General features: G+C 35.0%; 1 protein-coding gene across 1 annotated transcript; it reads right to left on the bottom strand.

The window, feature by feature from the left end:
• Positions 1–972: 972 nt before the first annotated feature.
• LOC120345115 (NADPH oxidase 2-like) lies at positions 973–4,483 on the bottom strand. The gene has a single exon (XM_039414514.2). It carries the CDS (start codon positions 4,367–4,369, stop codon positions 2,654–2,656), a length of 1,716 nt encoding a protein of 571 aa, XP_039270448.1. The 5' UTR covers positions 4,370–4,483; the 3' UTR covers positions 973–2,653.
• Positions 4,484–14,443: the final 9,960 nt, after the last annotated feature.

Genomic DNA, 14,443 nt, shown 5'->3' with positions numbered 1-14,443 from the left:
TGAACAGGTGCAATATATAGCAACGAACCCACGTCTGACTTGAACGGCAGTCAGACTAAGAAAATGAATTAACGTGCTAATACGGGCTTACGTGGACAGGGGTATTCGGAGTCATCCAAGAATAGTCAAATTCATCCGATTGGGAAATATATCAGTCGAAAGTAGTAAGATAAAATTAACGAATAAAAAAAAAGTTTCCAGTTCCAAATTCTAGCTGTAAGTATCCGAAATAAAAATATATATATAATTATTTCCGAGTGTATAGAGTAATTTTTCCACTTAATTCGTTAAATAAAGTTACTATACGTAGATTCCGGTTCACTTAGCTTCTTTTATTACACAAATGTCAAGATCAGTCGACCAGAATTGAATTTCGTGATCCTATGTATATTGTACTTTTTTACTCTAGATCGTAAAATATAGTGATTAAGCGTAAATACCGGTTGACTGAACATTTTATTACATGTACGGTATTTCGCCAAAAATAAGGCCTACCCTTAAAATAAAACCTAGTCAATAACGCGATTTTTTTTTACCCAGTCGATAGCAAGAAATCTCCCCTACACGTTTTAAATGAATGATAATTTATGTTTTGCAGTTATTTTGAATAACAGCGTGTTAATTATGAGTAAATGGATATCAGTTTTCATATTTTGTATATTTAAAAATCTCGTAATTCTCTAATTGAAATTTTGTTTTTGATAAATGAAAATATAAGACATCCCCCGAAAATAAGTTCTGTTATTTTTCGGAAGAAAATTGAAACGAGAATATCGATAATAAAATCGATGAGTAATAAGACCCAGTATTATTTTCGGGGAAACACGGTATGTATGTCCTAAATTGAGTGCTGAAATAGGATTAACGTAAAAGACTGCGACTCCTTCAGTCATCGATACTCTGATTGTAATTGTGTGGTTGTTGAGATTTTAAACCTTCTTGATATGTTGGGGTATTTAAATACTGCTTCAAAATAAAATGCTCACACCATTTTATGTTATAATGCTTACTGCAAATTTTATTATCTGATTACATTTACGTCAGGAAGGCTAATCAAAAAAATAAAAAAGAATTATAAAAGGTCGACAAATTGACATTATAGTCATAATTATATAAAAATCAACCTGCATTGATATATAGTTGACATTTTAACCCACGTCCTGGTAATATGAAACATTTCATAGGTGTCAACATATCAATTAATGCTAATTAATATAACGTTATAAAATATATTTGTGGTATAGTGTCACGTAATAAATAAATAAATCAGATTCAAATAAATATTAAAATAGTTACCCTAAAATCAGTCCAACTATATCTAAATATGATAATACGTAAATAAATGTATAATAATTTCACACTGGTATGTAATACCTATTTCCAATATCAGTTTTGTATATTTGTTGGAAATATTTGTATTTTCAACAGTACTTATCAACCGAACTTTTATATTATGAAAAACAATTTTTCAATATGTTCGACAACTTTGAAATCATCTCCGAAGAATTTGAAGCTGAATTGGTTTTACTGAGTTTGCTAAATTATTTGATCTTAATCTGACGAAAAGGTGCCTCTCTACCACGGTGATTTTCTATTTTTAGTTCAACTGAGTCATTTTATTCACTTCAAAGACAATTTATTTATAGATATTTGCATATCATCGATCACACCAAATTTCCTTAAAAAAAGGTATCCAATATGAAAGCCTAAAAGAAAGGATGTTTGAGGCAAATGTGGTTTATATGCCAAGATTTCTTTTCGTAATATTTATAGAGCTGCCTATGGGTACAGCTGCAAACAATGTTAGTGGATCAGTCAGTAACAAAAGAATTATGCATTTCTCAGGTATTGTTACACTACTGATGAAATGTATGCCATTGTGCATGACACAGTGACAAAGAAAAGCCGAAATTTTCAAGTGGTATTGATATTTAGCACAAATTATTTCGCATGGAAAAAAAATATTGCATATAGTGAAAATAAAAGAAATAAAGTTAAAAAAACCAACATAAGTAAAATAAAAAAAATCAGATGGGAGCATTAATTAATTAAAGTATTTAAAAATTGAAAAGCAGACATTCGTTGCCTACCTTTCACCGAAAGTATGAACGTAATGTAACGACTGGTCTTATTTAACAGATGACTGGTAAAAAATATTGATAAATAATAATAAAGTAACAGGAGAGTATTGTGCTGACTCTCATTGCAAGCGCGCAAGGTACTTTATCCATCCATTCACAACAAGCTAACAGTTTACTCAGCTGCTACTTTATAGTCGCGCGATGCCATGGCGGATAATGCTATAGAGCCGGGTATATGATATCCACAGTTACGAATTAATTAGCATGGGCCCATCCTTGCACCCAATGTAATAGTATAGATAAATAGTCTCGGAAAGGAAATAATAAGGGTTTGTCAATTATATCGCACACATCTCCATATGAATGCCATTGTTATTAGGGTAAATGTAAAACAGCTGATATTAAAATTATTGCGTTGATTTGTTTATTATACCCTCACGAATGTTTGCGCTTTGTTCTGTTCGTTAGTTGTGCACCTTGAAGTCACCACTTGTCATTTTAAACATATATATGTATGGCTTGTAACGTTTCCGTGCCTCCATTCTTCAAATAGAGTGTGCATTGCTATTATATTAAAAATTCTCTTTATTATAATGAAAAGTGACTTTAGCTGATGAATGTGTATTGCATTTTTTGTGTAAAATTGTTGATAAAGCAGGAGCACCACAGAAAAATACGCCCACTTCACTGCCCGAATGAGTGTTTGCAATTTTTGTAAAAATTTCATCCCAGTTCGGCCTGCCAAACTGAGTTTTTTGTCTAAGTCCAGTAATTACATCATGTTGATCCTCATCGTGAATGAATATTTCTTTTCCCTGACCAACAGTCCATCCTCGAGTAAGATATATGTTATAGTCTATCAGGTCTTGTTTGCCACTCTCTAAAAGTTGATTTTCTAGATGTTTTAGCATGTCTCCAAACCACTCAAAAGCATGGGTATCAGGACATATCCAAAAGAAATACACCTTTTTTAACCTCAACGAATCACTGTTGTCCAAATTCTTATAAAACACAGATTTTAGCATCGAAGCAAACGGTGTCACACCGATTCCAGCACCAACACATAAAGCGATGTCATACTCGAATACGTCCTCACTCGCAGTCCCGAACGGGCCATCCACCGCAATTCGTGGCATCTTCCAAGCAGGTTGCACCTCCTGATCATTTACATCCGCCCCGACAGCTTTGCTGAGATCAGCAGTCCAGTCACCAGCAATACGTATGTGAACACTAAAATATTTTTCCTCTGGAGCAGAAGTAAGTGTAAAGGGATGCCACTCCAGAAAAGACAATTGTGGGCATTGTATGAAGACATACTGCCCCACTTCCGCTTTAAAATTCTTCTTTCGCATTTGTAATTCAATAACTCTTGATGGATGCTTAACAACTTTCAGAACTTCTACCATCTGAAGAAACCTCGCAAATCGTAACACTCTTTCAAAGGCATATAATGCCATGGGTCCAATTACCCACTTCCACGTCCCTGGTGGATTTCCAGCAAACTGTGGCGTGGTTGAACATTTTGTGTCACTGGGCCAATCATCTATATCGATTCCACTGCAGTAGACTGGGTCGTGTTCGTTAACATTTGTTTGACCTCTAACTTGTCTTCCAATACCATGAACAACGAGAAATCCAAAAAATATAATGAACAAATGGTGTGTGAACCAAAATACCTCAAAATATGAACGACGAATGAACTCAGTCGAAGATGCCACCATGAAAAACAAAGCGGTAGTTATAATAACACCAGTCCAGCCTCCTGTAAGTAGAAACACAGATCCAATAGGATAGGTGGGTTTTCGTATTGGATCGAGATAGGTTTCGTTTGTTCCGTCTCCCAATGTCGCAAGTTTCACAATCAATGCACTGTTTGGTTTAGAACCGAGCTGAACATTGTATGCGGTAGAGTAAAATTGAACGTTGAATGAATGCGAATAGTAATGAACCATTGTCATTATGACAATCATGTATGCACACAGTCTGTGAAATGTGATATTTTTGTCAAGAACTCGTCTCATTCTTCGTGGACAACACACACACCATCCTCGAATTAAGGATAACATATTTCGACAGACGGGAAGCAATATCAGCATACAATTGAAATTCAAGCAGGCAGCAGATCCTCGAGCTACAGCCAAACCGGGTCCAAGCAAAACTCTTGTGTAGTAGAAATTAATACCGGTATCATACATTTGATAATAATATGCGAACATGAATCCATTGAGTCCGAGCCAGATTGTGAGCACCAAATACTTTGGTAAATCATTTACCAATACACCTCTCATAGTGTTATGCTTTTACACTAAATATCTGATTAAAAAAAGAATATCGCACATGCATTAGAACCATCTTCGATATATCGGAATGCATTGAGATTAATAGCATTATTAATACTGGCGAGTTATTATAAAATTCTGACATGTTATATACGGTAGCGATTACGTAAAGTAAAATCATCGAAACTTGACCTTGATAGGGAAAGGACAACAAATCATGTACCTGGGTATTTCCCTCCTGTTGAAATTGAATAGCCTTCAACATAATTTTTCCAACTTTTTTACAAAAATGTTAGCTGCATATTACGAATAAATCTGTCACAAAAATTTCAACGCTGCAATTGAATGGGGATATCGTCTGCTGATATGCCACAATACAATCTCAGCCTAACTCGTCCTGAAGTAACACCAAATTTAACGAGTGTAGAATAGCCATATGCCTCGGCCAGATCGCCAATCTACACTTTGCCCTGGGGCAACGGTGGGAATTACTTCAATGAGAAAATGTGTGCTCGGGTCACAAAATAATTGCAAATTGATTTTATTTCATAATAGCCCTTCCTCTGTTTTTTTTTTTATATTTACTTTACAATGTTTGCTAGAAAGCCTGTTCCTTGCGTCTAATCTGCCTCGCCCAAAACGAAGACAAACTACGCTTATTGTGTGTGACTTTTGATGACGCCAACCTACCGGAAACGCATATTTCGTTGCGCTATTTTCTTCAGATACCGATGACTGTCTTATATTTATTTATACGATTGCTATACTTTTATAGCTGTCGATTTGGTAATAGATTTTGCAAAGAATAACACTCGAATTTCACAGGTTTGCTCTCCTGACGGATCATCTACTACTGCATATTACTCTACTATCGGCTTTGTCTTAACTATATGAGATCACGATTACTTGCATTCAAATAATCGTATCCTGATTGGTAAGAATATGTAATTGTGGCAAAATACACCAGAAGTCATGCACATTTCAAGTTCTTTCATCATTCGTAATGGAGTCATTAACGTAAGGAAACGGCGCGCCGGTAAGTTCACTGAGCCTCAACCGCGCGTTCTATCGCAATACGTCCTTTCGTGACTCTGGCCTACAAAAATTCTACGTTTTCTTGACATTTTATTGATAAACAGAAATTGCGTGCCACGAATATAAATACCAGACTAGCAGTGAACCGAATATGCTGTGATCTATTATTAGTAAAACTAGGTGATTTGTTCCCACGTTGACAAAGCGTAGAAAGAACTATGACACAGGGCTGCCACTTTTGTCAGAATAAAAACATCTAGATTGACCTCAGAAAACATCGAAAAATATCGAGATTGAAAAACAAAACAAGAGAGTACAAATAGTTCATTCAGGCATATACTTCAAGTTTTATCAATCTCACATCTAAGTCTAAATACTATCTGTTTCACAATTATACACATCGTTTTTTTTTATTTCCCACTGAATACCGTAATATTTAGAACGGTGAAAAAAATATCTAGATTTTATAGCTAACATATCGACTCCAAATTTTACATCCAGATCTTGAATAAAACATCTAGATCTAGCTATAAATATCTAAAATGGGAGCCCTGATATGACAGTACCATTTGTATACCATTCGTACCGTTCTGTGACTAACATTTGGTAACCTATTGTAGATCCACCTATGTCATCTGTTAGCTTGTGTCTCTCAGATATACCTTGCTCAAACATTTATATACGCTCAATAGTAATACGTCAAATTGTGTACATTGTATGGTCCCAATGGAATTCACTAATGTAAGGTTAAACATACAGAAAGAACTCAGCAAATAGAATATTCCAAATCCAAGCAATCATTATATGAAAGTCAATTTTTTGAAATTTCACAAAAAAAAATCATCATCTTTAAATACTCCGCGTAAAATGATGTCATATTCTTAATATAACCCGATTAAAGTGACGTAAAGCAAATATAAGACACTGCACAATTAGGTATATGGCAATCAAGTAGTTATTTACGGGAAAGGCCATAGCGACTGAGACTATATATTCATTTATATTTTTAACTTCTCAATAGTACAACTTTTTGGGACTTCAATTTCATTAGATGTATATATACCAAAAATTAGATAACTGGAAACAGTACAAAAACGATAGTACTTTTAAATGGTGAAAAACTTAAAATCATCTTATCAAAATATTTTAGCAGTGTAAGCTAGAAAATTCTGACGAAGAAACCTGGTGAGAATATTTGTTTCGAACCGTTGTTTCTAATGTATAGCCAAATCCGAACCATGTCCGGCCGACAAACTTAACACTTCTTAAATAAATATTATTAATTAAGATAAGCAGAGCATTATTCTGTAATTTTTTTTTTTTTTTTATTAAATCAAGTATTATTACCAACGTGTGGTAGTTATAAATGAGTTATGAGTAAGTTAATTATGAGTCTCATTCAAGCGTATGTGACCTTGCGAATTTTCACAGCAGAATTTTCCGTTGTATTGAGTAGCTTTCATCTCAGTGAAAATACCCGCTCTTCATGGGGACGTAAATATGAAAAATTGCTTCGTCGCCATTTTTAAGCTTAATGAAATGGCCGAGACGACGATTGAGTACCTTCCGCAATTTGGGTAAATAAAGAAGTTCTCAGTACAATACAAGTTTCCCTTGTTTGCACAGTATAGATTCAAAGAATACACTATATATAAGCAAACAAACTGGTGTAGTTCGAGCTCCTAAGTTACAAATGCTGCGAAATCGTAGCGAACATCACGAATACATCGAAATTCGTAATTTTGTTAGGGGGAACTTGTGAAGAAAGCTCATTTTTCTGGGAAGCTTTATACCAAGAATACTTCCGTTGCTTGAGTCTACAGAACTCTAAATTTCATAATCCTTTTTTTTTTGTGTAAAAATCTCTAGCCTGGGAATGATAAGGATTAATAGTACTTTATATTATTCATATTCTAATTACCAACTTTGTAATAAAATGGCTCCATTTTAATATTGGGTAAATGACTTACTTTAACTGTGTTGATATCACAATGATTTCGAAGCCGTACTTCATGCATTTTCATCTTTAAATATAAGCTGAAGTGATAAAATGTGTCGCTAAAATTGATGACATGAATAAATCTTTTTTGGGATTTGTAACGCGAGCTATGTTAAATTTAGATGTGAATAGGCGTTAGCGTGGAAGAAAGTAAGCGACGTGTAATTTTTCTACAAACAAATTTATGACGATTTTACTTTGAACTGACGTCGCCGAGTTATCGTCAAACTCTGAATGGATCTAAAAATTAAGTGCACACGACACATCATTGTGATTTATCCTACATATACAGATTAACAAAAGACAACTACAACGACCAAAATTGAAGTGAATTATACCAGTCAATATCTTTAATAGGTTAATGCGTTTAATTTGAATTGTAAGATTCTCTACTTTTCAACCAGGAGTGAATAACTATCATTCTTAAGAATGAAATGACATCATTCAATTACTACTAACAAAATAAAAGAGAATGGAAACCACCTCACGATAATTTACAAAGACACACAGTTATATAGCGGATGGATTCTGGAAATGGATGGGAAAATGTATCTCCGTTCATCCGTTCCCTGAGTAAGATATGCTGTTTGCATTGTTTGAAGTAAACGCCTGAACGGTTGGACCTATATCGAAGAGAGCAGTTCAAACGCTCTTATTATTGGAGTTTATCGAACTTAACTAGCTCGATGAACTGTTGACTCTGGAATAGATGGGGTTCCTGTTAGGCCTATAGTTAAAAAGTAATGTAACGACAAAGAATAATAACATATAGTTCTGCACTTAAGTCATGGCAGTTTCTATGAACGATGTGGCTTGTTACGGGAATACACAGATTAAAATGACACAGATGATAAATGGTTGCAGTATTTCAGTGTTTTACAAACTTTTCTGAGTCGTCTAACTGTCTAACATCAAGAAATGTGAAAATTTGCTGTAGCTCACACGCGACATAATAGTGACGACAAAGTGAAACGATAAGTTTATATTGAAATCGATAGATTTCACTTGATTCTAGTGGACCACCTGATTCTAAGTGGTCAATAATGACTCTGATTACCAAATGTGAGTTACAGGAAGGTAATTACTAAATTTTGTGACATATAGACAGCATTTTTTGTAATACTGTATAGTCTAGTTGCAAAAATCACCCGGCATGAATTATATTGTTAAGCCATAACATTAATATTTAGTAATCTAATCCGGCATAGCCAACTTGGGCTAATTGAATCCGCATTCGATTTTTAGTTTTCTATGATGCTAAAATTTTTAGCATATATTCCCGACCAAAAAGATAGAAAGCCAGATAACAATTTAGACTGCCAAACACAGCATTCTACTTCGCGCCAGTTGCCTTAGCTAGCCATAACACTAGTCAATTTAGTGACATTAGTGATGTATTAATATGTCAAAAGATGATGCATCATTTTTCTGGTTAATTTTATGACGAAACAATACCAAATGCGATTTTTTGATCATCTCCGAATGCGACGCTGGCCCGCGGCCGTTGGTTTGCCCCATCCTGCTCTAGACAAGAGAGCTATGCTCAAATATATGGACACGTAGCGCCACCTAATGGCAATAATTTTGATGACGTCATAGCAACAACAAAAAGTAATAGCTATGAAGAAAATTTTTATCTTTAACCACTGAAAATTCCAAAGCAATTGGTCCAGCCATCAAAGAGAAAAGCGACTTTAAAAACGTGTCAAAGAACAAGAACAACAACATAATATTGAAACGATCGCTATGTTCACTACGTGTCCAATAATCTTCTATATTACCTCCTCGGCGTTGAAGAGTTACTTGCATCCATTGCGCAAAATTGTCAATTAATTATCAACTTGATTATTACACATTCCATAACTAATATTGTTTGCTGTTTTTTGTTGAAAGCTCTTTTTCTTCAATAAAATAGTATTAAAAGTAATGTGTTCCTCGAATATTTTCAAAGTATCTGCACATTTGACGAACTTTGAGCGGACAGTAGTTTTGCTGGTTTATATTCGACGGGTATAATTTTCGTACATTAAGTGGACATTTTTTTTTTTGCAAAAAATTTTTTTGATTTTCAGGTATATATTTTAGCGATTTTTTTATTGTGGGTTTGATAATTTTGAGACAACAAGAGAGCTGTGCTCAAATATATGGACACGTCACGAGGTGTCGCTATTTTTTTTCTGACACATGAAAAACGAATCTCTTGAAGTCCACAGAAATTTTCGGAATAAGTAAAAGTATTAGCCTTCTGGCAAAAATATCAATCTTTAACCACTGAAAATTTCAAAGCAATTGGTTCAGTATTCGAAGAGAAAAGCGATTTCATCATGACAAAGGAGAAGAATAATACCAAGAACAGAGCTACCAGAAGAGAGCTATGGTCAAATATATGGACACTTAGAATAAAACGAAATATATTATCATCACTTCATCAAAAACCATAGGGTACCCTAAGCCTGCACGAAGCTGAACAGTGAAACAGCTCAGGGACTGTCACAGCGCTTCCATGACCTGTGGTAATGATCTATTCTTCTCCATCCAATTTCAACGTGAATTGAAATACCAAGTGATCTGAGTCACTTCCTCATTACGGTATGCAGTATATGCGGTACGGTAACTCACCAGTGTCTGATATTCGTTCGCGGAACGGTTTCGCCCGTACGGTTTCGCCCGCCCGTACCTTACCATTACCTATAGGCCTGCTATTCGATCGTGGAACGGTTCTTCTCTGGCATATAAAAACTCAATTCACTTTGCTCACATCAAAATTACCAAATACGGTACGCTAGATTTGCTAGAAAACCTACATTTGACATTACTGCAACATTAAGATCACGAAAGAAATAAGTCAATTTCACTGTGATACGGTAAATGCGGAGTACCATACATGCAGGCTTGATCACGCAACCGCTTGAAATAAGTTTCAAAACAGTGTCCCATCGACTCCCATGAGTAAATTTTGAAACAGCGAAATTCTGAATGGAATATCAGATCTCATAGGATTCATAGAAATTTTATAGACTGAATGAAAGTAATAGCCTTCTGAAAAAAAAAAAATCAAACTTTAACCACTAAAAATTTCAAAGCAATTGGTCCAGTATTTGAAGAGAAAGGCGATTTTATAATGATGGTGACGAAGCAGAACAATAACAACAACATAATATTGAAACGATCGTCTTGTCCACTAAAGTGTCCAACAACATAATATTGAAACGATCATTATGTACATTGACGTGTCCAATAAACAAGCAGAATATGAAGGTCGTGCGTGCTGTATCTTGCACTTAAAAGGTAATACAGTAAACTGAATAGGTCCCTTATTTACAACTACTTTCCAATGCGGGCTTAGTGACGCAATAGTAAACTTGTCGGAAACTTTACCACGCTTGCGGGTTTTCTTTCGCACGCGGGGTGGATGTAATGAGGGAATTCGTAACTTTATAAATGAGTAGCCCTAAAATGAACTGTCGTTTGGTTTTAGAAGTGATTATTTATCTGCTACGGGTTATCAATTAGACAGTGAGTTGGCAAAAGGTCGAGTCATAATAAGCTTGTAATAATACTTTGAAGTACCTCAACACCGCAAAGCTTTTTAACCTCATTGTGAGGAAGGTTGCTGGTTATTGTCAGATTAGGTCACTACATTTATGCTGTTGAGATTTTTCATTCAATCCAGATTATCAAAATATAAACTACTGATCCTGTTATGCTTTTACTGGTCACAGTGCGGACCATCAAAATAATGTTTGAATGGAAAACAAGCGAAGGAGAAAATCCATCGATGTTGCAAAGGAAAGTTGTTTGAAAAATTTGTCTACGTCGGATTTTTCTGTAAAACTGGTGGATTCTGAAATTGGTATGTAAATAGGAAAAATTGCGTTAACTGAAAAATATCTTTGTACGCCAAACGCACCTTGGCGTAGAATAAAGTGGTCTATCGGGCAAAGTAAGTGAACTTTTCACGTTACGTAAAACCTGACTCAACGTTTGATGGGTTTGTTCTAACTAAACAAAGCTGCTATATACGAGGTGCGGCTAAAATGAAACGGGACTGACGTCACAGATTGCGCAACACGATTAACCATCGGTAATCAACACTTTTGCAGTGTGGCGTAATATGTGTTCTTTGTTTAACAGCTGTTTTGACACAATATCGCAATTATTTTTGCTTTCCAGGATCCATAAGTGAATGTGATAAATTTCTTGTTGAAAAAAAATGCTGTGCGAGGTCTGATTGAGTTTTTTGGCGATAGGGGGTTCCATTGCAGAATGACGATTGAGCAAAGAATTGACATTAAATTTTGTGTCAAACTTGGAAAAATGCATGTCAACTCGGCATGCATTCAATCGTTGAGCTTTCTGCTCCTCAGTCAACTCAAGAGCCTTTGGCATCATTTTGGCACACACCTTTCGCTTTCCCAAAGTGTCAACCAAAATGGTGCGGATCGTTTCTTTGTCCATCCCAATTTCGTTGGCAATGACGCGAATTGTTAAGCGACGGTCACTGCAAACCAACTGCCAAACCTTTTCGATGTTGGTATTAGAGATGTACCGATGTATCGGTATCGGGTATCGGTATCGGCAATATCGGTCATTTTTTGGTATCGGTCATGTATCGGTATCGGTTAAATCAAGGCCGATATTTCCGATATATTTATCTTTTTGATATGGTCCAGAATATTTTAAAAGATAAGTTGGAATACTACTTTTTAATTTATTTTTTGTCTGGAGAGATCGTGAGCTATGAGCCATACATGTCCCCACCCCCGCGAGAGAATAGGATTCACGTGTTTTTAGCTATTCATCAGCCAAACTAGCTCAACTAATTTGGCTATTTTCGCTGTCAAATTTTAATATTGACATTTTTAATATTACATAGTAATTATGAAGAAATATATCAACACAGCACATACCGAAAAGCAACTAGGCGCCCAGTTTCAAATCATACAGTGGAATTGGGTCCTTATCAACGGCACATGGACTTTTGGCACGGGTATAAGTTCTGACTGTTTGTCGTCAAGTACGAGTGTCATTTAGTCCGTCGACATCGATAAACTAAATTCCGAAATTCAAAATATATGATAGCAATTGTAAAATATTTTATATTATAAAATAGTAAAGTAAAAAAACATCCTCGACGGTTATAGGTAGGCCTTCTTTTTGTCGGTGCTGATTGATATTCTTTCATTTTGGCTTTGACTTATTGCGTCGACGATTACGATTAGCCACGAAATAAAATATTTGTAAAATGCTTTAAATCTGAACGTAGGACGGCGGCGCTAGAATGTGTGGGTGGTATTCGATATTCTTTTAAACACGAATAACGATATTCGAAGGTCGCGATATTCATATTAAGTTTAAATGGGACATCCGGGCATAATGAGTTTTCTAATTGAACACTGAGATTACTAGCGTTACTGTATAACGTATCTTAATCAGTTGAAGCAAACACCAAACATTAATTTCATATTATGTGATATATCTTTTTTTTCGATCTGAAATAATGTGTACTATGAACAACGCTCAAAGACCATTGTTTTAACCCGTCTGCCCTACACAGCACACCTAATTAAGTAATAATTACATAGTATCGGTATCGGAATATCGGTAATATCGGCCTTTTTGTAGTATCGGCGTATCGGTATCGGTATCGGCGTTTTTGGCTGGTATCGGATCGGTATCGGTATCGGCGACAAAAGTGGTATCGGTACATCTCTAGTTGGTATCAGTAGTGGAAGTGCAAAGCCTCCCTGATCTCGGATCATCCTCCACATTCTCCCTGCCTTCCACAAATCGCTTGTGCCATTCAAAAACTCTTGTTTTGGACATGGAAGAATCTCCATAAACATCACGCAACATCTGCAAAGTCTCAGTCGCCGTTTCTTCAAGTTTGACACAAAATTTAATATTAATTCTTTGCTCAATCGTCATTCTTTAATTGAACCCCCTATCGCCAAAAAACTCAATCAGACCTCGCACAGCATTTTTTTTTCAACAAGAAATTTATCACATTCACTTATGGATCCTGAAAAGCAAAAATAATTGCGATATTGTGTCAAAATAGCTGTTAAACAAAGAACACATATTACGCCACACTGCAAAAGTGTTGATTACCGATGGTTAATCGTGTTGCGCAATCTGTGACGTCAGTCCCGTTTCTTTTTAGCCGCACCTCGTATAAGAAAACTAGACAACAGTAGTACAAATTACAGTACAATCGTTAACAGAGAAAACAACACATAATATATATATATATATATATACAGTATGTTTTTAAATTCATGCCCTTCCGAGCATTATTTGTAAAGTTTTTATTGCTGTTATAGATATTAGCAACAGATTACAAAAGTACTGAATAAACTTCTGAAAATATCTTTTAAAGAGTATTAGAATTTAGCAGATTTGAGTTACAGATAATTTGGCGTGTCCTTAAAATGTCTAATCAGGTTCTAGTGAATCTAGTTACAAAGCAAATTATTGTCATTTACAAATTTCTGCAGAAGATACAGAAGTACAGAAGGTATTAAAATTGCGGTGTCGGAAATATAGATTTATTTTTTTCAGAAGAAATTGAAGATTTGTTGACACCGCCTAATACAGGTTTCTGTGCTAGTATATTAAAAAGAAATTTTAAGTCTATAAGCATATAATTCAAAATTTTGTGAGCAGAAAATAGTGTCACTGTGGAAAAAAAATCCCAGGTTCAACTGGTTTGAGTTTTAATATTAATTTTTAAAATGTACATAGTCATGGAGATGACAGTGGAAATATTTCATAAATTTGGCTCAGCAAATGAATATGTGATGTACAAAAAGGTTTTTAAACAGTGCAAACGATAGTAACACAGAAAGCTACAATATTCCCAAATATATTGTTTATTTTTGGTGTTTTAGTCATTTGTTCAATCTTGTAACATTCACAGAAAACAGCGGCACCAAAAATAACAATATTTTATATTAAATTCAATCAGGTTGATAAATATCTTATGATTTCTAAATGCAGATAACAATACAAACGAAGAATTTGAAAATGCAATCGATTTATTTTTTCCC

Source organism: Styela clava, chromosome 5 (genome assembly GCF_964204865.1).
Source record: "Styela clava chromosome 5, kaStyClav1.hap1.2, whole genome shotgun sequence".
Lineage (NCBI taxonomy): Eukaryota > Metazoa > Chordata > Ascidiacea > Stolidobranchia > Styelidae > Styela > Styela clava.
The sequence above is the reverse complement of the archived record's forward strand: the minus strand, read 5'-3'. Positions and strand labels throughout refer to the sequence as shown.

Excerpts from the sequence above, each read along its gene's own strand:
- LOC120345115 (XM_039414514.2), bottom strand. The coding sequence starts at position 4,369 with ATGAGAGGTGTATTGGTAAATGATTTACCAAAGTATTTGGTGCTCACA.